The sequence below is a fragment of the Mustela putorius genome, unplaced genomic scaffold, assembly GCF_011764305.1.
Source record: "Mustela putorius furo isolate JIRA1106 unplaced genomic scaffold, ASM1176430v1.1 tig00000407_pilon_pilon_pilon, whole genome shotgun sequence".
Classification (NCBI taxonomy): Eukaryota; Metazoa; Chordata; class Mammalia; order Carnivora; family Mustelidae; genus Mustela; species Mustela putorius.
Window position 1 is genome coordinate 10762079 of NW_025421373.1, and position 23589 is coordinate 10785667.

At 36.9% G+C, this 23589-nt stretch overlaps 1 protein-coding gene across 2 annotated transcripts in view; it reads left to right on the plus strand.

The window, feature by feature from the left end:
• The window catches only part of WDR70 (WD repeat domain 70), a 298407-nt gene that overhangs the window by 178489 nt on the left and 96329 nt on the right, over nt 1–23589 (plus strand). For both annotated transcript variants that reach the window (XM_045079485.1, XM_045079486.1), the window contains one exon: nt 8615–8789. In XM_045079485.1, the coding sequence (XP_044935420.1) occupies nt 8615–8789 (175 nt within the window). The remainder of the gene's footprint in view (nt 1–8614; nt 8790–23589) is intronic.

Below are 23589 nucleotides of genomic sequence, written 5' to 3' on the forward strand. Positions count from 1 at the left end.
GAACATTTTTCCTATTTCTAGAATTTCAGTGCTTTCATTTTTGGGCATTTTTGAAAAGAAGGTCATTCTTGTTGACTTTGCCAAGAGAGCCAGCAAGTTTCATGCTTTTACATCACTCGCGTTGCTTGTGTAGTCTTTCGAGAAAAATTAAACGAAGATCTCTTAAGTGATTTCCATGCAAAATTAATGCTTCCCTTGACTTCTGCCAAATGCTGTGATACATTTATGTAGTCAATGCCAGAAAGTTCAGAACTTGTATCTGGAAAGAACTAAAAATTTTAAGACAGAAAGCATTTGTGCCTGGGGCAATGTAATGACCCCACCTGTGTCTTTTTCTTGTCTCCTGGGTGTTTTCGTTGTATGTCTAGAAAGGCTTTGGCAGGTCCTTCTTCTATTTTAAAATCTTTTTTATGAAGCACAGTTTTAATTTTACAAGACCAGATCTCACTCCAAGTTTTAAAATATGTGTTCTTCAGCATAAAATGTTTAGACAGATACCTAATGGCCTAGCACTTTAGCATCATCTTTTTTTTTTTTTTTTTAAGGCATAGATTCAGAGAATCAAAGCCATAAAGCCACAGTGTAATTAGTTACTATCAGATGCTGTGTAAATTATGTTTCACACATCTATCTGCTAGGTTAACTGCTTTTTTTCCCTTTCTGCTCAACCTGTTAATATACCACTGAAATAAATGGAACATACTTAGGTGTTAGTTTTATTAGCTTTAATATTTTATTTATAGTCTAAGAGGAAGAGCAGAAAGGAACCTGATATTTATTGAGTGCCTACTGTGTTCCAAGTACTGTCCCAGACACGTTTACATCCCTGATCTCATTTAAGTCTCTTATTGTTGGTATTATTATCCCAGTTTTTAGTGATGAAGAACTTGAAACGAGCCAGATAATGATAATGATATTTTTTACTTGTGTGGGGCCTTTTATATCAAATTTTAAAGTAGTATCTGACTTTTGGAGATGTTCAGTTATTAAAAAAAGAGAAATCATCATAGTTTATCTATACTATTGTTGTCAAGCCAAGGGTAGAAAGAAGAGACACATGAGGTTTCTCAACTATGGGAAGCATAGTGAATGGAGATCAGATACAAGTAAGCTATACAGAATACATTCAGTAGGGAATAAGGTTTTATAATTCTCAGGTATAAATGGTGCTGGAACAATTGGGATATCTATCTATCTATCTACCTATCTATCTATATATTTATATATGTAAATGAACTTCAGCTTTGTACCAGATATAAAAACTAATCTAGATAGATCATAGACCTGGTTGTAAAACTTTGAAGTATAAAATTTCTAGAAGAAGAGGCGCCTGGGTGGCTCAGTCTATTAAGCATCCAACTCTTGGTTTCTATTCAAGTCATGATCCCTGGGTCCTGCGATTGAGTCCCACGTTGGGCTCTCTGCTCAGCCTGCTTCACCCTTTCCTTCTGCCTGTTGCTCCCCCTGCTTGTTTTCTGTTTCTCTATAAATAAATAAAATCTCTTAAAAAATAAATATTAAGGGGCGCCTGGGTGGCTCAGTGGGTTAAGCCGCTGCCTTCAGCTCAGGTCATGATCTCAGAGTCCTGGGATCGAGTCCCGCATCGGGCTCTCTGCTCAGCGGAGAGCCTGCTTCCCTCTCTCTCTCTGCCTGCCTCTCCATCTACTTGTGATTTCTCTCTGTCAAATAAATAAATAAAATCTTTAAAAAAAAAATATTAAGCAGGGCATGTATTGCATGGAGCACTGGGTGTTAATACGCAAACTGTGAATCTTGGAACACTACATCAAAAACTAATGACGTACTGTATGGTGACATAATGTAATAAAAATAAATAAATAAACAAATAAGTAAATAAAATTTCTAGAAGAAAACAGGAGAATTTCTATGACCTTGGATAAGTGAAGATTTCTTTAATATGTTATAATGAAATTTGATAAAAAGGACTTTAACAAAATCTAAAACATCTGCTATTTGAAAGAATATTTAAAAAATTGGGGCACCTGGGTGGCTCAGTCATTAAGCTTCTGCCTTCAGCTCAGGTCGTGATCTCAGGGTTCTGGCATTGAGCCTGAAATCAGGCTCTCTGCTCAGTGGGGAGTCTGCTTCTCCCTCTGCCCTACCTCCTGCTCATGCTCGCTCTCCTTCTCTCTCTCTAATAAATAAGTAAAGTCTTAAAAAAATTAAAAAGGCAAGCCATAGACTTGGAAAATATTTGCTAAACACATATCTGGTAAAGAACTTGCATATATAATATCTAAAGGACTCTCAAAATACAATAATAAGGAAATAAACAACAGAAGTTTTCAATGGGCAAAAAATTTGAAGACACACATCACCAAAGAAGAGAAATGGATTGACCCTGAACATTATTAATCATAAAGGAAATGTAAATTAAAATCAAAATACCAAAACCTACCTGTTAGAATGATTTTCAAAAAAACCCCAACTGATCATATTTTTGAGGGGGTAGTTAGAACTCTCATATACTGCTAGTGGAAATGCAAAATGAAATAGCTACTTTGGAAAAGTTTTGCAGTTTCTTTTACAGTTAAACATTTACTTCCCATATTATCAATAATCCCCTTTCTAGGTAGATGAAGAGAGATGAAAGAAACATATTTCAAGATATATGAAAACTTATTTTCATTAAAACAAAGAAACAATAAAAAACTATATACATGAATGTTTATAGTGGATTTATTCATAATCACCTCAAATTGGAAACAACCCAATAACCTTTATTTGGTAAGTGGATAAACAAAATGTAGTATATCCATATGTGGAATGTTACTCATTAGCAAAAAGGAATGGACTAATGAGACATTATAAAACGCAAATACATTATGCTGAGTTAAAGAAGCCAGACTCAGAAGCTACATGCAGTATTATTCCCATTATGCAATAGTGGAAAAATCATAACTCTAGGGATACAAAACAGGTCAGTGGTTGCCAGGGGTTAAAGCTGGGAAGAAGAGGGAGAAGAGGGGTAGTTTACAAAGAGGTAATACAAAGAAAACTTTTCGGAGTGATATAACTATGCATTTCTCAAAACTCACAGAACTGTACTTTTAAACAGATGAATTTCATTGTATGTTATTCCCCAATAAACTTTCCTTCCTTCCTCTCTTTCTCTCCCCCTCTCTTTTCCTTTCTATTTCTCTGTCATCTATCTGTCACTCAGTAAGAGAAGTCGAGAGATAGATACTCCAGAGTTGGTTTGTGGCTCTAGTGTCCGAGTATCTCACAACTCTGAAATTAGGTCTTCTGGCTCCACTATGTTGCTTTAAATCCTGGGATTCCAAGGTGCCTTTCAATTGTCTCTGTGTGTACTGTTTCTGAACTCTTACTGGAACTTACATTTTGCTAACCAATAGTTCCTAAAATGCAGTCAGTGCAATCTTATGTCAGGCATGGGTTTGACAGCTCTTACAACTAGGGTTTGGTAATATTAAGCAATTGAGTAAGTTCTCAAACAAAGCTTAGGTGGAAGATAAGCAGAAGTTATTTTAAAAATCCCCAAACCCTCATTTGGAATAAATCATAAATACTTGCTGAGAAATCTGTCTGAAATCTATACATTTAAAAATCAATTTTATTTCGTGTATGTTGGTTATACCTCAATTAAGTTGATTTTTAAAATGCTTAGATAGGCAGTGAATTTCTTTTATTCTTTACAAACATTTGTTGAAGACCCAGTAGGTACTGTGTTCCTGTTAGGTTTAAGAGATGGTGCAGACTCTAGGCATACAAAGATAAGAGAGAAAGAGAGCCCTTGCTCTCAAGTAGCTCTTTTTGTAGGAGTAGATGTTAATATGTGTAATTACAACTTATGTGATTAGTGTTATAATGTGGGAGTTAGAAGGTAATATGGGAACTTGGGTAGACTGAATTCCCTAATTTTTTTCTTTTTCAAAATTGTATAGACAGTCCAAGTTGTCCGCATTTTCATAGAAGTTTTAGAATTACCTTATCCAGTTTCTATAAAAAAAAAAAAAAACCAAAATGAAAAACAACCCCTGCTGGATCTTGGATTGAAATTGTGTTGAATCTAAAGATTAATTAGGAGAGAATTGTAATCTTAAATTATTGACTCTTCCAACCCATGAATGCAGTATATCTTCTCATATACTTAGGTCTTTTTTCATTTCTCTCAGAAATATTTTATGGTTTTCAGTGTACAGATACTATACATCTTTTGAGATGCCATGTTTACTCATACCACTATTAATGGTATTATTTTCATAATTTCAACATTCAATTGTTGCTAGTCTATGGAAATAAAATCGATTATTTTGTATCCTGTGACCTCACTAAATTCGCTATTAGTTTTAGTAGCATTTTTATAGATTCTTGGGATATATATATATATATATATATATATACACACATATATATATATATATATATATATGATCAGATGGTCTCTCCTCTTTTAAAGATTTTATTTATTTATTTATTTGAGAGAGATTGCTGGGGAGGAGAAGACAGAGGGGGCAAGAATCTCAAGCAGACTCTGCAATGAGTGCAGACCCAACATGGGGGCTCATCCGACAGCCCTGAGATCATGATCTGAGTTGAAACCAAGAGTCAGATGCTCAACTGATTGAGTCACCCAGGCACCCCAGACATGTCGTCTCTTAATAAAGACAGTTTTATTTTTTCTTCTGGTCTGTAAGCTTTGAATTTCTTTTATTTGCCTTATTGCACTGAATGGTTACTCCAGTTATAAAGACCTGGTGAGAGTTTGGTATCATTGCTTTGTTCTTAACCATAAGAGGAAAGCGTTCAGCCTTTCTTCATTAACAAGTATATTACTTGTAAGTTTTTCATAGATGTCCTCAATCAGGCTGAGGAAATTCCATCCTATTCCTAGTATGTGGAGAGTTCTTATCATGAGTCAATGTTGGATTTTTAAAAAATGTTTATTTTGCATGGATTGAGATGATCATATATCTTCTATTGTCTGTTGACGTGATGTATTAATTTTCATTCCTTTCAGTTCTTTCATTCCTGTTTTTTTTTTTTTTAAGATTTTATTTATTTGACAGACAGAGATCACAAGTAGGCAGAGAGGCAGGCAGAGGAGGAAGCAGGCTCCCTGCTGAGCACAGAGCCCCATGCAGGGCTCGATCCCAGGATCCTGGGATTATGACTGAGCCGAAGGCAGAGGCTTTAATTCACTGAGACACCCAGGTGCCCCTCATTCCTGGTTTAAATACTCTCAGTCATAGTGTATTATTATATTTATACAGTACTAGTTTGAACAATTTACTGATATTTTGTTAAGGACTTACGTTTCTGTGTTTATTAGGATATGGAACCATAGTTTTCTTTTCTTGTAGTGACTTTGGTTTTGGCATCAGGATAGAGCTGGCCTTATACAATGAGGAGTGCTGGCAAGTGTTTCCTCTTCTATTTTCTGGAAGAGTTTGTATAGAGTTGGTATTATTTCTTTCTTAAATGTTTGGTAGAATTCAACAGTGAAGCTATCTAGATTTTTCTTAATGGAAAGATTTTTAACTATATATTCAGGCTTTTAATCATGAAGAATATTCCAGTTATTTATTTCTTATTGAGTGAACTTTGGTAGTTAGTGTCCTTTAAGGACATTTCTCCATTTCACCTAAATTATCAAATTTAGGTGAAATTCATGCATGGATGAATTTTAATGTTTTAATGTTGTTACACTTTATGGTGATGTCATCCTATCTTCCTTTTCAAATGTTGATATTTGATATTGTCTCCAATTTTTGCTTTTTTTCATCAAACCAGTTAGAGGTTTATTAATTTTGTTGATCTTCTTAAGGAACCAGCTTTTGTTTTCTCTGTTCTTTTTCTGTTTTCTTTTTTATTCATTTGTATTCTCATTTTTATTATCTCCATCCTTCTACCTGCTTTAGATTGAATTTTCTTTCTTTTTTTCTAGTTTCTTTTAAAAAACATGTATTTATTTGAGAGTTAGAGAGAGAGCTTACACAAGTTGCGGAAGTGGCAGAGGGAGAGGGAGAGAGAGAATCTAAAGTAGGTTCCATGCCCTGTGCAGAGCAGGGCATGATCCCATGACCCTGAGATCATGACCTGAGTGGAAATCAAGAGTCAGACACTTAACTGACTGGGACACCCAGGTGCCCCTCTTTTATCTAGTTTCTTAAGGTTGAATCTTAGGTTGTTGATTCCAGCCTTTTTTTTTTTTTTCCTATTATATATAATTAATGCTGTATTTTCCTTCTGTTTTTTGTTTATTTGTTTGTTTTAACTGAATACCATAAATTTTGATATATATTTTAATATTTATTGGATTCAGAGTTTTTTCTGCTATCCTTTGTGATTTTTTTTCTTTGACCCATGGATTATTTAGAATTCTATTTCTTAATTTCTTAATGTTTTGGAAAAGATATATTTTCAGATACATTTCTGTTACTAATTGCTTAATTTTATTTTTTGACAGTGTACATGTTTTGTGTGATTTTGGTCATTTTTAGTGTGTTAATATTTGCTTTATGACCTAGAGTATGTTCAGTGTGTACTTGAAAAGAAGGCACATTCAGTTGTAGTTGGGTGAAGTGTTAAATAAATGTCAATTAGCTCAATTGTTTGGCATTGTTTTTGAGGTCTTCTGTATCCTTACTAATTTTGGAGGTGGGCAAGGAGGGGGATACTTGTTCTATCAGTCACTGAGAGAAGAGTGTTGAAGTATACAAATATAAATATGGGTTTGCTTTATTTAATTTTATTTCTATTAAGTTTGCTTTCCTATTATGAACCTCTGTTATTAGTGGCATATGCATTTAGGATTGTTATGTCTTCTTGATTGTTGGGCTCTTTAGCATTATGTAAGTTTGCTCTTTGTCTCTCGTTTTGTTCCTTGTTCTGAAGTCCACTTTGCAGACATTAATATGGTTGGTTACTCCAGCTTTCTTTTGATTATGTTCACCTGGCACATTTCCCCCCCATCTTTTTACTGTTAACCTATCTAAGTCTTTATATTTAAACATTTGTGTATATTTTTTTAAAAATTCTATTTTGTTTTTATTTTTTAGAATTAATTTATTTTAGAGAGAGGGAAAGTATGCACGCACATGAGCTGGGGATAGGGGTAGAGGTGGAGGGAGAGGGACAAGCAAACTCCGCACTGATCATGGAGCCCATCATGGGACTCGATCCCAGAACCCTGAGATCATGACCTGAGTGGAAACCAAGAGTTGGATGCTTAACTGACTGAGCCACCCAGGTGCCCCCATTTTTGTGTAATCAGCTGGGTCTTGCTTTTACCTAATCCAGTCTGACAATTTTTGCCTTTCAATTAGAGTTTTTAGATGATTTCTAATTAATGCAATGATTTATGAGACTGGATTAAACCTACCATTGTGCTCTTTGGTTTATGTTTATCCCATAGTTCTTCTTCATTATCCCTTCCTGTTTTTATTTCATTTCCATCAGAATCTCTCTTCAAATAATATTCCACCATCTCCAGTATAGTATAAAACTATACTACTGTGTCTTCCTCCTAACCTTTGTGCTATTGTTGACATAGATTTTACTTGAACATATGCTATAAATCTTATAATACATTGTTTTACTTCAGCCATTTATCTTTCAAAGAGATTTAAACATTTTTTAAAATGTCTTTTAAATTAATCTTCATTTTTACCATTTCTGGCACTTTTCATTTCTTTGTGTAGATTCAGATTTCCATTTGCATTGTATTTGTTCTTCTTGAAGAATTTCCTTTAACATTTCTTTTAGTACATGTCTGAAGGAAATGAATTATCTCAGCTTTCATTCATCTGAAAAAGTATTTACCTTATTTTTGAAATATATTTTTGCTGCCTATAGAATATTAGATTGACTTTTTTTTTTCTTTTAGAATTTTAGAGATGTTGTTCCATAGTGCTTTGGCCTGGATAGTTTCTGCCAAGAATTTGCTGAACTCATCTTTGGTTTTCTGTATTTTATGGTCCCCCCCCACCCACCCCATCCTGGGTCATAAGGATCTTGTTTTAGCTTTCCTTAATGGCAGTGTTCCTTTGCCTGTGATGTGAGCAGGCGGGTACTCTGTATCTCCCCCAGTCCTAGCCTGCTCTTTTTTGTTACTCGTTGAAAACTCAGGGGCAGACAATTTTGTTTCTGCTTCTCCCCCGGAGGCATGAAATCTTTGCCTGCGCCCTAGAGGGGGACATCATTCTTTCGTGACTTATTTTTTCAGTGTGTTTTCTGGTGTGTATTATATAACAGTGCATTAACACATGTAACTAATTTAGAAATTAATGTGTGTATATAGGAGGTGTATATTCAATAGTTTTACTGATCAGAGTATATAGTCGGAGTTGTTTGGAGGCCAATGTTATAGAGGGTCAGAACTTACAACGCTGATAGATTTGAAGTAGAATTTGCTACTTGCTGTTTGATTTGAAGACAACATGATTCAGATGGTTCACTTTATTGCAGTGAGTAACTTCATTTGTAATTGGAGAATGTTTTACAGAACACATTTTATTTTAAAAATAATTATTAGATTTATATGCTTAAGAGGTGAAGCAGTTTTTATGAGCTCTTCTGAATTTTAAACTCCTTTCTTTTTTGTAAATGAAAATCTCTTTATTGTTTTTAGGACTGTGAGGACATGGGAAGTTGAAAATCCAAGGAAGCAAAGAAGTGTGTTTAAACCACGGACGATGCAGGGTAAAAAAGTAATTCCCACCACGTGCACTTATAGTAGAGATGGAAACCTCATCGCAGCTGCCTGCCAGAATGGAAGCATACAGATCTGGGACCGAAATTTGACTGTAAGTCTAGGACATTAAAGTCCGCTTTTCTTAGAAGAAAACCACCTTATAAAGACAAACATCATGTTAAAATATTATGAAGGTCAGTTTCCTGAGTTTAGCCCTAATTTAAACTTCAGTGTTAGTTGATAAAACATTGGGACGTTGCAGTAAACAGCATTTTAGCAAACATTCCAATTCAGTATTTTCCAATGTGTTTGAGATGTTGTTTTTAAAATAGAGTAGATCGGGCGCCTGGGTGGCTCAGTGGGTTAAGCCACTGCCTTCGGCTCAGGTCATGATCTCAGGGTCCTGGGATCGAGTCCCGCATCGGGCTCTCTGCTCAGCAGGGAGCCTGCTTCCTCCTCTCTCTCTGCCTGCCTCTCTGCCTGCTTGTGATCTCTCTCTGTCAAATAAATAAATAAAATCTTTAAAAAAAAAAAAAAATAAAAAAAAAAAAAATAAAATAAAATAGAGTAGATCTTTTAGTATAAAATTTAAAAAGCACAGTGCAGTTTTATTATTTGGTGTCTCAGTATACTTGATTTTGAAAGCGAAGGATTTGATAGTAGTGTAAAACAAGACTAAGCAGAATACTAGAAAATACCCTTTAAAAGATTTAAGAAAACCATATGTGTAGGATGGTTCATCAGTTGTTTTGCAATTATTTTTGTAGTAATTTAAATAATATTTTGTTTTGACATTCCATGATGTTCCATTTGAATATTCGGGTTTCAGATTTCCTTTTACAGTTTTAGACCATTATTAGAATAAATAAATTTTTGAATTGGAAGGGATCGCAGAATTCTATGTAAACAATTCTGCGAAATAGTGAATATGAAAGTCTTTGGATTCTGAGAATCAAATAAACTTTAGAAAGGGTTTTGTTCTATGTAGAAATGGTACAAACAAGATTTTTTGATAAGTGGAATGATTCTATTTTACCAATGTTAAAGTGCAAATCTACACTAATGTTGTAATAGTATTTGGTTATCTTTATTTTAATTAAAGATCCTGATAAAATGATTAATTTAGTAATTTGTTAGAATTTATTGGGGCACCTGGGTGGCTCAGTGGGTTAAAACCCCTCTGCCTTTGGCTCCGGTCATAGTCCCAGGGTTGTGGGTCAAGCCCCGCATTAGGCTCTCTGCTCAGCGGGGAGCCTTTTTCCCCCCACCCCCCCCCCCCCGCCTGCTTATGATCTCTGTCTGTCAAATAAATAAATAAAATCTTTAAAAAAAAGAATTTATTAAGTAACTCTACTATATGATAGGCACTATTGTAGACACTGGGAATCCTGCAGATTATAAAAAACTCCTGCCCTTTGGAGTTTATATTCTAGTTCTAGTTTAAAAATTATAAAAATAGTCTTTCAAATAAAATTACCCATCATACATTTACATTTTGAAAGACACCCTAGGAGACATTGTTGTCTTTTAGGCAGATGGGTTAAAATCATTTGTCTTAGAGTGAGGTAAAAAGTAATGATAGGGAAAAAGGAATCCATGTTGATAATGCTGGAAATATCTTTGGCATTTTCTGTTTGTCAGATCTTTTTATTTCTGTTTTCATCTCCATTGTAAACCCTATAAAGCTTCATAACAGCACAGAGATTTTAAAAATTCTTTGAATTGTAAACTGAGTTTTAACCAAGCAATAAATTTTTCAGTAACTGGCTTTCATCGTCTCTGGGTGCTGTTGGATTAAATATAAAAATTCTAAGACATGAAGTTTTCTTGTGTAGCTTTAATAGTGGTGTCTTAGTATGTGCATATATGTGTGCCTTTCTCTTAGAACCCATATATTCTTATAAAGTTGAGTATAGTTTTTAAAGATTGGCTTTGCATATCTCCTAAGATAATGAGTACCTTCTATTTCCATTTTTGTAAAAAATAAAGCTTTTTAAATGTCAATTTACTCCCCCCCATCTTTTAAGCTATTTTTCCTAATTATAGTCTTTGTTCTGTTTTCTTAGAATTTAGTAGTACATGAAGTTATAGCATATTATATAACATCCTGTTTATTTTTATTCACATTTTTACATTTGCATGTATATCTGTCACCTAAAGACAAATCAAATGGAGAAGAAAAACTTGCTAGCGGGAAATATAGCTGGTTTTAAGGACAGAATTTTACCAAATTTCTTATTATTACTTCAGCAATAATAAATTATCTGCAGGGAAACACTAAAGCTGAGATAAAAAAAAAAAAAAACGAAACAAAACCTACCTAATAGCAGTCGTTTTTCTGTGTAGTAGCTGGAGAATTACATGGTAAATAGTGATTAATACATGTGTGTGTTTTGTGACAAGTAAAACTATCATAATTGCCCTACTTAATCATAGAATTCTCATTAGAGAATTAGCAAATTAAATGAAATATTTATTTTTTAGAAGTAAGGTGTCTATTTTTCTATTAGTGATAAATTCCTGTGTTCTCAAGACCTACCTCTGCTCTAGAATTACGTTGGCCGGTATTGTCGCCACTAGCCACATTTGACTGTTTCAATTTAAATTAATTAAAATTTGCAATTAAAATTTCAGTTCCTTAGTCACGTGGCACTTTTCAAGTACCAAGAGGCCACATGTGTCTAGTTATGTGCTCCTTACTGAACAGCACGTTCAAGAACATTCCCGTCACTGGTTGGAAAGTGCTGCTCCAGAGGAGTGTTTGTTTGCCCAACACCCCTTTCAGAAGTCATGGATGATGGCCCGTCTGTCCATTTGAGGGAAGAGCTTTTCAGAGGAGCGTCTACAGGTCTGCAGTGCTTCCTTAGTCCCTCAGCCCCCATTCACCAGTGTACATCCGAGCAGTGGCAAGAAAGCCAGTGTGTGGTTGGAGTAAGGTGAGGGAGATGCAGAGCAGTGGGAGGTGACGTGGGGAGGTAACAGTGTGCTCTCTGACTCAGGTTCCATGTGTGCAGAGGCCTGCTCAGCCTGCACGGTGCTTCTCCTATGTGCTCACGTGGCTTTTCCCCTTCACCTCTTTGAGTCCTTTGCTCACATTTTCTCTTCTCGGCTACAAAAAATTGCAGCCTTCTCCCCACCAGTGGCACTCTTCTATCCCTCTTATTTTCTTCTCTCATGCTGATCAGCATCTTACATACTCCACTGTGTATCTTCCATACTTGTTCATTGGCTGCTTACTTCCAGTAGGATATTGGCTCCATAGAGAAAGATTATTGTCTATTTTGCTCCCTGTTGGATTCCCAGAGCAAAGATCAGTACCTAATATACAGTAGATCTTCAACAATGGTTTGTTGAATGAAGGAATGAATGAATGTATTCTGCAAGGGTAACATAATAAGGTTGTCAGTTTGTTTCTGGGAAGACATTTAAAAATAGCAACATAAAAAAAAAAAAACCCTTCTATTTATATGAAACCACAATGAAATAGAGATAGAAGAGATAGGGGAGAAGTAGACTGAGGTAATTTGGGGTATATCCTTAATGATGTATGAATATACAATCTGTATTAACATAGGTAGATAAACTGTTTTAAAACTATTTATTTAAAAACTATTTTCATGGCTCTCAAGCCTAATTTCTTGACTTTTAAAATATTCCAGCGTTGTATGGTCTCATGAGTATCTAACAATTTCTTCTGTTCATTTAAAAAACACATAGCCCATTCTTTGGACATATTTTTTCAAAGCAGTGTTACTGTTCTTTAATATCTGTTAAGAATCTACGATATGCTAGACCCTTTACTAAAAGAACACGCTGTATTTGCATGTATTGCAATCAGTATTTATAAACTAAGATTTTGGCAGGAAAATGGGGACCATCCTATTTATTTATTTATTTTTGCCTTCCCTAGACACAGGTGATAGGAGGGAATAGTATCCGAAGTTGTTCCATTTGGCAGTAGGGGACTGTCAGCAGCAGCTTGATCCACTCACCACCTGATTGCCTCTTACTTCTCCTTTTGCCTGCGTTTCCTGCCCAGATTCTGGGGCTGTGCCTTTGGAGAAAATGACCACATACTGCCGCCCCCTATCAGGAAAACTTTAAGCCTAAGAGATTTTACAGAGACGCATTTCTTCAGCTCAGTGGCTGACCAGCGCCCATACTATCAGCTGCCCTAGAGAGTGGTTGGTATGGATCAGAGAAGGGCTTGGGTAGAAACTAGTAATGACGTTGGGAGATAATAAGTTTCTGGGCAAATGAAGCCCCAGTGTGTAAGAGAACAGGTAGAAAGGAGAGAAACTGTGGGAAATAAAGTTTCAAGGAGCAGCTTAGATCTAGCGCACTACAGATCTCTAAATGTCTTCAGTCACTGTCAGGTAACCCATGTTGAGCTTAAGCTGATTTATGTCCTTTTTCACCTTTCCCTTTATTTTTGTATAAACAAGCCTTAAAAGGTCTTGTTTTTATATAGAGAGAGAATTTGCAATTTGCTTTTTTTTACCTGTAAGTGAATAGGTAGACCTCTAATTTCTTTATTTAAATAGGATCATAATATTACCCATGTGAAAGAGACACTTTTCAAAGAATTTATTTATTTTTATTAATAACTTCTTTGTTCTCATTATTCTGTCCTTACCCCCAAATGCTTGTAAATTACCTGGCATGTATTCTTCTATACTTTTCTCCATATCTCTGTATCTATATCTAGCTAGCTAGTTAGCTGTCTACATTAGGAGCATTTCACCTGGTATTTTGGAATACCTACCACCTCACTGAGAATGAAACAAGAGAAATTTAAACTCATTAGGTAGTTTGTAAAAAAGAGAATAATCTATAAGATAATTTATAACCAGATGCTACCTGGTGAGTGTCCAGAATATGGAAGAGTTAAGGAAGGCTTAGAGGGTCAGAGTATACACATAGTTAGGACCTCTCAGAGGTATGGAATTTAGATAACCAAGGGAATCAGTTGGGATTACAGACTAATAATGCTATTATTTTACTAACCAGCATAACAAGGGCTATTCTGTATCAAAGTAGTCACATTGAAAGGTTCTTTTGAGATTGTTATTTCTCAAAATGTTTTGAATCTTTTCTTTTAAAATTGCCATCAAGCTAATTTCAGATAATGGCAACTACCACTACCACAAGGAAAATAAAGCAGAATAAAAAGCATGTTTTGTGGGAGGGGTGGCACTTGAGTCCCTAGGTACCTTTACGTTGCTTGAAGTCTCACAGAAATCATTCCTCAGTATTGGAGACTATCTGCTGTGCCTTGTATTTTATATATATAAAATAAAATATATATATATATGTATATATGGTATATGTATATGTATGAATGTATATGTATATGTATGAATATATGATCTGTATTAACATAGGTAGATTTTTAAAAACTATTTTCATGGCTCTCAAGCCCAATTTCTGACTTTTAAAATATTCCAATGTTGTATGGTCTCATGAGTATCTAGCAATTTCTTCTGTTCATATAAAAACACATAGCACATTCTTTGGACATATATATATATATATATATACACATATGTGTGTGTGTGTGTGTGTGTGTGTGTGTGTAGTGTATTTTTCCTGAGCATTCTATACATCGTTTTCCTGATTCAGGAAATGAGGGCATGATCGCCATCTCATCAGATTATTTTGAGGAATATGTTAGGTAATATATTAAAAGTACCCAGAATGGGACTTGCACGTAACAGGTTCTTGGTAACTATTGGTCTTCTTTCTCCTTGTCCTCTTTAGCTTCTAATCAGCTTACAATTTTTGTAGAGTGGTTGGATCTCAGGATGCTGCTGAACTCTCACTGTGAACATGTCGTGAGTTTCCCAGATTTCTTGGTGACTAAAGGTGTGGCTTAGAAAGATGAGAATGTAGATCCCTGCTACAGCTGTCATTCAATGTATAAAAGTACAGTCACCATCAATTAATGAGAATGTTATGTACCCACTGGCTAGTGGGCCTGAGTAGACGTATGAACTGTAATTACCTTTTTAAATAAACACTTGGGAGAAAACATGTGACATACAGATTGTTCTGTAGTGTTTTTAACACGCATATTTTTCGAAGTTTACTTTTCAAAAAAGTATGTCATTGACTCACAACACAAATAATCATCAGACCTGCACAAAATTACTTGCAGGCCCTGAAGTTAAGTTCTAATTTGTCAATTATTTTAATGAGAGCTTTAAAGTTTTACTTATAATGCTTTTAGAAAATGTTGTATACTGTTGGAAACAACATTTTTTAAATGAGAAAATACTGGCTTTTGAAAAAGTTAGGTTAAAAGATTTTCTTTTATTTTTTATTTTTTTATTTTTTTTTTTTTTAAAGATTTTATTTATTTATTTGACAGAGAGAAATCACAAGTAGATGGAGAGGCAGGCAGAGAGAGACAGAGGGAAGCAGGCTCCCCGCTGAGCAGAGAGCCCGATGTGGGACTCGATCCCAGCACCCTGAGATCAGGACCTGAGCCGAAGGCAGCGGCTTAACCCACTGAGCCACCCAGGCGCCCCAAAAGATTTTCTTTTAAATGTAAGTGATTATTGTCCTTGTTTTTTGAGGTCAGGAATAATAGAGCAATTGCATTTTAAGACTTTCAGTTAAACAGGGTCAATTAAACACATTCCACTCTGCTCTCTCCTGAAACACTGCTAAAATGACAGAGAGGGCATTTTTAAGAGCTTGGATGAAGAGAATTAGAGGGGAGATGACAGCAGAAAAGAGAACTCAAGACACTTCTGGAAGCTGGAAACCAGATGCAGGAATGGTAACTGACTTAGCCAAGGAGAGAAAGTGGAAACCTTAGCAGTGGTGGGAGCAGCCAGTAAAAGTCCAACCGACTTATCCTTTGGGTCCCTTCTCTGTCATGTGCAACCATATCACTGTTCTTCCCTCTTCTTCCCTCACCCTGACAGAACACCAAAGAATTACTTTTGGGTGTTAGAGACTGTATTCCAGGTGAAGCTGCGATAAGGGGAATATCCTCATGTTGGAGGTGTGTTTCTCCCCGCTCCCCATTGTTACTAAAATAGCAATTACTGGTGCTTCCTGTGGGGTAGGTGGTATTTTAAACACTTTCTGTGTAATATTCATTTAATCCTTATCGCATTCCTGTGATGCAATTACTATTACTATCATCACTTTGCAAAGGGGGAGATAAGACACAAAGAGGTTGAGTTGCCTATCAAAGATTATAGTCAGTAAGTGGCAGAATTGAGATTTCGTCTCAGGCAGTTGGTTCAAGGGCCGGTACCACAGCTTAGCAAAATACAGCTCGTGTGCCAAATATAGCCCACCAGCTGGTTTCCTATGGCCTGCGAGCCCAGAAGGGCTTTTACATTTTTAAATGGTTGTATCGTTGTCTCATGTAAGAAATTATCACAAACTTAGTGATTTAAAACAACATGAATTTATTATCTTACACTTTTGTGGGTTAGAGGTCTCACTGGACCCAAAGTAAGGTAGTTAAGGGCTGTGTTCCTTTCTGGAGGCTTCAGGAGAACATCTGTTTTCTTGCCTTTTCCAGCTAGTAAGAGTCACCCACATTCCTTGGCTCATGGCCCCTTTCCTCCGTCTTCAAGGCCAGCAACAGTGAGTGGAGTCCTTTCACATCACGACATGGTGACCTTCTCTTCTGTTTCCCTCTTTCACTTTTAAAGACCCTTGCGATTAGATTGGATCGACTCAGTAATCTGGAATTGTCTCTATTTTAAGATCCATTTTCGCAATATTAATTCAGTCTGAAACCTTAATTCCCCTTTTGCTGTGTAAAATAACTTAGTCACAGATTTAAGGAACTAAGATGTGGAAGTCTTTGGGGGGCATTATTCTGCCTACTTCAATGATACACAACGTTTAAAAAAGTCAAAGTATTGGGGCACTTGGGTGGCTCAGTCATTAAGTGTCTACCTTGGGCTCAGGTCATGATACCGGTGTCCTGGGTTCCGTGTCCTGGGATCGAGCCCTGCATCTGGGCTCCCTGCTCCTCCCTCTCACACTCCCCCTACTTGTGTTCCCTCTCTCGCTGTGTCTCTTTCAAATGAATAAATAAAATCTTTTAAAAAATCAAAATATGAACAATATTTCATGGCATGAAAATTATGTGAATTCAGATTTCATAGTCATAAAATTTTATCAGAGCAGCCTCATTCATTCATTTTCATATTGCCTGGGGTGGTTTTTGCATTGCAGTAGCAGAGTTGCTGCAACAGACTCTATGGCCCTTAAAGCCTAAAATATTTACTGTCTAGCCTGACGTAGTGTTTCTAATCAGCTTCTTAGCACCTTACTCCTATATGAATGGACAGAGGAGGGTTACCAGACATTTGATATAAAAATGTTTTAATATGAAAGACAGAAATTAAAGCAAACAGACTAACTCAGAGGGGGGGAGAGAGGCAATGTAGAAAAGAGAAGAAAATTTGAAGAAAAACAATCCTATAATTAATATTCCAGAGAGAAAAGAGAAAATATTACAACCAAGAAACTAAGCAGAATACTACAAAAAATTTTGGACATCTAGAGTTCAAGCAGGAGCTCTTGGAAAGTAAATGGATAATATTAGGGGGTGGGCATCCATAGGAGTGTTGAAAGATAGAGCCAAAGAAATCTACTAGAAAGGAGAATAAAACACTGAGAATGATAGTCTTTTAAAAGGGTCAATTTTGACTTGAAAAGTCTAGAAAAAGAAAATTTAGAAGAGGGAGGATGGAATTAGATAAGAATTAGTTACTCTTCCCTCTCAAAAAAAAAAAAAAATCAGAACTGAAAAGCCATAATTTTCCAGATAGGAAGGCCTTATCGAATACTCATTACAATGAATGAAAAAGACTCGTGTTAAGCTATGGGTCGTGAACTTCCCAGGCACCAGGCTTATAGAGAAGATACTAAGAAATCTCAGAGAGAGAAGAAGAGGAAACATGTAACAGAAGGATAATGGGGCATGTAATTAAGGATGTTGGTAAGATAGTTGTTCGGGGGGGGGTTCTTGGGTCAGTAGAGAAGAAAACAAAGAGCAAGAGGGGCCGATAGATGGAAGGCGGCAGAAAGATCACATCGTTGATTCCACAAAAATTATTGAACATCTTCTCTGGTCCAAGCCCTAATCTGGGTGGTCGGCACATACCACAGTGAACAAAATAGTGACCTGACGCAGTGTGCTTTCAAGTGCCCTGGAGAAGCTGGAAAATTGATATTTTGAGGACGCATCATAAGATATTATGTAATCTGAGTATTTTGAAGAATAAAATAGAAGACTTTCCAAGCACCAAATTCAGCTTTTTCTCCTTTTTCCTCTTTTTTCAGTCTTTCTTCTCCTTATTGACAGTATTACTGTTTGAAACAACTTCTTCTCCTACTAATTTCCCTTTTCCTTTTTTTTTAAAATTTCTCTTTCCCATAACCGGTGTAAAACTTAATTATACTATGCTTTAGTGGCCCGCACATCCGCCCCCTCCATTTCACCTCCTTTGCCTTCCTTCTACTTCAGACTTACATCATCTCCAGCCTGTGTTTCTGGGTATCCTCACCCTTCTCTGCCCATTCCCTCTGGTATACCCAGTTCCAGTTTAAATCTCATTAAATGCAACGCACACCGCTTCGGTGCTCACCACATACTGAATATAGTTCATATTTCCTCTGACTGACACCTACAGCCTCTCAGTTTATCTTTAACCAGCCTTTGAATATCTCCCACGACTTTCTCCATAAATAGAAAAACTTCTTAAAAAAATCAGACTTAATTATGCTTTGTTCCCTCCTGATCATCCTCTCCTGCCTTGTTGCCTTTCTTAAAACTGACCGCTCTGCCCTGTGCGCTTCTCCTGCGAGCCCCCCACTGCGGGTGGGTGTTTCATTCTTTGGAAGCCAGAACAGATGCTGTTCCCTGCAGGCTGCTCCTGAACGGTGGGCCAGAAGATTATTTATCCAGGGCAATAAGCCCTGTCGAATGTTTTTTTTTTTTTAAGAAATAATCTTCCATTTTAAAATCTCATCATTTTAATAAGTGAAGAATGCTTTGCCTCAGTTTGGCCCATGGTGATGGTGAATCCCCCCAGAAATGTCCATTAGTGACCTAATGTTACTGCAAGCAGTTGGACAGGGAAGGTTGAAATAGTGAAATGGTACAAGCATTTAGTGTCTGCCTATCTTCAACCTCACCTGCCATCTTCCTCCTCCTCCTTTTCCTTCCCCTCTTCTTCTTCCTCCTCTTCTTCCGTAAGACTTATTTATTTATTTGAGAGAGAGAGAGTGAGAAAAAGAGAGAGCATGTGCAAACAGGGGGAGGGGCAGAAAGAGAGGGCGAAAAGCAGACTCCCCACTGAGCAGGGAGCCCAACACGAGGCTCCAACTCAGGACCCTGAGATCATGACCTGAACAAAAATCAAGTGTCGGAAACTCAACTGACTGAACCATCCAGGTGTCCATCTTACCTTCTTTATGCTCATTAAACTCCAGACTAGCTGGCCGCTTTCCATTCCTCAAATGCTACTAAGCCTTGTCCCACTGTGGAGCCTTTGTACTTGTTACCCTTGGTGCTTGTAGGCCTTTGTCATGGCTTATTGCTTTGGCTCTGGCAGCTAATTTCTTATTCTGACCTCTGGCGAAATGTCATCTCAGAGAACCACAAAGCAGTGTAATAGTAGAGAATATGCATTAAGAAGGCTAGTTCTAGAGCAAGGCTTGATTTCCGTCTAGAGTAGTGCCCTTGACCCTCTGTCTCTGTCTCACTGCCTAAAGTATACTCTTGTCCTTAGAACATTTACAACTGGGTAATTATTTTATTTTTCAGTTGTCTGCTCATTTGGTTTGTCTCCCCCTAACCTAAGCTTCGTAGGGTCAGGGCCTTCGTCTTATTTGCTATTTTCCCATCCCTAAAAAGAGCATGGCATGACATTTAGTATGTACTCCCCCTAAATATTTGTTGAGTCAGTGAATGAATGCTATTAGATCGTCCGAAGTTTTATCTTGAGGTGGTTTTGTTTTCAGTTACCATTATTCTTGTTTTTAAATTTTTTATTACTGTTAATCAGGCTTTTTTATTATCAAATAAAATGTGTTGTTACAGGTTGTTTCAGCTGTCAGTATGGAGTGATGTTATTTGTGTTGAAAGTATTTTCAGTCTATTTTTTCCAAAAAATACATTTTTAAAGTATATGATATATTTTTCAAAGATTTTATTTATTTATTTGACACACAGAGAGAGCGATCACAAGCAGGCAGAGCAGCAGGCAGGGAGAGAAGGGGAAGCAGGCTCCCCACCGGGCAGAGAGCCCGATGCGGGGCTCGATCCCAGGACCCTGGGATCATGACCTGAGCCAAAGGCAGAGGCTTTAACCCACTGAGCCACCCAGGTGCCCCAAAGCACATGATATTAATAATAGCTAATGAATTACTGGATACCTTGTGCCAACCACTGTTCTAAGTATATATGTGTTAATTCATGTGACCCTCAGAACTGTACTATGAGGTGCTACAATTAGCTACATTTTTAGATGAGAAAACTGAAACCCAGCAGAGAAAGGTTTACTGGCTTGCTGGAGGCTTGTCAAATCATGGAGCCCCGCAGTCTGCACTAGGACCTGTGCTCTTAATCACTATGCAGCGGTACTGCATGGGTGACACAGGAGTGGTGCTGGTGGAGAGATTCTAAAGCTAGAGTATGATGATGGTTGCACAGCTCTGCAAATTTACTAAAAAGCGTTGAATCATACAATGATGATGGATAAATTTTATGGTATTAGGTTGTATTTTGATAAAGCTGTTTAAAAAGTGACATATTATTAAAATGGGTCATAAACTTTTCAAAACTGCACCTGTAGTGGAACTTTAAACCCTGAATTCTCTTGCCACTGGAATGAAGGAAGAGATAAAGCAGGTAATCTTCTTCCCTATTTAAATTGGCTAAGGACAGGGGTGCCTGGGTGGCTCAGTTGGTTAAGTGTCTGCCTTCCACTCAGGTCACGATTCCAGGGTCCTGGGATTGAGCCCTACATCTGGCTCCCTGCTTTGCGGGGAGCCTGCTTCTCCCTCTGCCACCCCCAGTGCTTGTGCTCTTTCTCTCTCTCTATCAAATAAATAAATAAAATCTTAAAAAAAAATAAATTGGCTAAGGACAAAAAAATTTACAGGTCATTGTTACATGCTTTTTGGAGACAGGGTTTTTTTTTTCCCTTTCTTCTTTAACATTGGATCCACTGGGTAGGGAACACATGTAGGAGGGATGTAGTAAGTAGTTGCTGAATTAAATTTCAAGGACTTAATTTACCTATACCCTCAATATTTAGATTTTATTCCAAACATCCTTGCTTTCATATTCTAATTTTGCACAGCATCCTGAAAAAGACCAAACTTATGCACTGCCTTGATGGATTAACATACAGAAGAAAATATAACACATGAAAATAATGTGTGAAAACATTCTTAGGTTTAGATGATCATATACTGATCAAAGTTGCCCAGGGAAGCCAGGAGAAAAATTAAAATTGAATTAAGGTAAGTATTTTTCTTGTAAGACTATAAATATTCTTAAAGCAATTTACCTTATTAGTAAAACTGGAAGAATTAGAATTTTCTCTAAATGTGGTAGGAGTAGAAACTTCTATGAATATCTGTGGATGTGTATTGATCATTAGAACAGAAAAAAATGGAAATTGGTTAGCCAAAATCCCCAGTGTAAAATACGTGAATAAGAGAGGTGCCCCAGTGTCTCTGTTGCTTGAGTGTATCACGGGCTCAGGTCACAGTCTTGGGGTCTTGGGGTCGTGGGATCGAGATCTCCGGCTCCCTGCTCAGCAGGGAGTCTGCTTGTCCCTCTACCTCTACCCTCCCCACCCCGCTCATGTGCTCATGATCTTTCTCTCTGTCTCTCTCAAATAAATAAATAAAATCTTTTAAAAAATGTGATTAAGAGCTGCTGTTATGGAGTCAAATATATAAATATTGTAAGTAAGCAGTTAGTATAATCTTACATTTTCTTTACACTGAATGTATAGACCACAGGGGCTATACAGATTCAAGAGAATGATAATACTTTTTGTCACTGTTTGGTGACTTGAATTTACTCAAAATGTAACAGTAATTATAAAATACCTGTAAAGACGTAAGACATTTTTATCTACATGGCATGTAGTCATGATTAGAGACAGTTCTTATGTAACTCTGTTTTGAGTTTCATTAGACATGTGTCCAACACGTAGCTCGTGATTTCCTCTGAGAACTGGTGCCAACCTTTCCCCTATGTAATGGTTCCCAAAGAAGGTTAATTTGGGCTATTTTTTTCTCTGATTATAAAAGTAACCTGAAGTTTTTGTAAAAATACTTGAAATAGAAAAGCATATGAAAAACATGAGTTATATATAACTACTCCACCCAGAGATAAGCATTTCTAGATTCACTTCTGTACTCACTTGTAAGGTGTGTGAGCCCAGCATATGTGTTTGTTTCAGTGAGTTGGGTATTTTAGTAGCCCTAATAATTTAGCACCCCTCTTCCCTACATGAGTTCTAAGCAAAGAAATAAATAAGACTAATCATCAAAGCACGATAGATAAAGCCCCAAATCCGCCTTTGCCACAGATGGTAGAGGAGGATAACAGCCAGAAGTGCCTGCTATCTAACTCCTAGCATTGGACAGTATTGCCCACCTGGGTCCTGTCCAACACTGAACCTGGCTAGGTATGTCTCAGGAAGACTTTGGGCATGGAAAAGGGGAGGAGAATTACTCCTTAAGGTCAGTTTACACCCAAGAAGGAAAAGGGAAGAGCTAAGCCAAGTGCTGTTAGTTACTTCTTACCACAATCACAGGTCACATTAAAGTACTACCTTCCTTCCTAGGGAAGAGTGAATGAGACGTGGGAAAAGGTTGGGGTGGGAGGCTGTCAGGTCAGGGGGCCTCAGAGGCTCTGTCAAGGAGTTTGAATATTCTTCTAGGATAATAGGAAGCTGTTAGACGGATTCTAGAAGAATGACTTGATCCAAGTTGTATTCTTAGAAGAGTCACTCTGGCCACTTTTTTTTTTTTTTAATTGAAGTATCATTATATTATTTTCAGGTGTACAACATAATGATTCAGCAAGTGGTTTTTTTTTTGTTGTTGTTGTTATATTCAGTTAACCACTGTATACTACATCATTAGTGTTTGATGCAGTGTTCAATGATTCATTAGTTACATATAACACCCAACAGTTCTATACATTACTAAACACTCACCATGTTAAGTGTAGTTACCATCTGTCACCAGACAATGTTATTGAGTATATTTCCTGTGCTGTATTTTTCACCTCTGTGACAGTTGTTTATTTTATAACTGGAAGTTTGTACCTCTTAATCCTCTCCGTCTATTTCACCCATTCTCACCACCACCACCCCACATCCCCTTTGGCAACCCCAAACTCCATGCCACTTAGCATGGAGAATAACTCTTTATGGGGAGAAAGGTAGAAGTAAGGTGACTGGGGGCTGGCTGTTGCAGATTTCCAGGTAATTTCTTGGACCAGGGTGATAGTGGTAGAGGTAATTGTTTGGATTTTGGAGACTTTTTTTGAAGCTAGATTGACAAATGGGTAAAATTTAATGTAAAGGTAATTTTTTTTCATAGCATTTTGAATTACACCTTTTTAAAGAGTTGTGCACTATGTTATAAAGAAAACCATAGGCCTAAAATGGTATCACTTAGGTTAAGGCCCCAAGTCAGTAAACCAACACTTAATACCTAACCCATCTCTAGTTTCAACCCTCCAGGAATATAACCTTTAACTAGTCAACAAGGGAATTTTCTGGTCAGCACTAGGAAAATTACCGAGAGACCCTTTCTGTTTCCCTTAGGAGGACAACTTTGCCTAAAATAGTGGATTCTTTGCTAATAATTTCCTTTTGTCCACCCCCTCTCTATCTTTA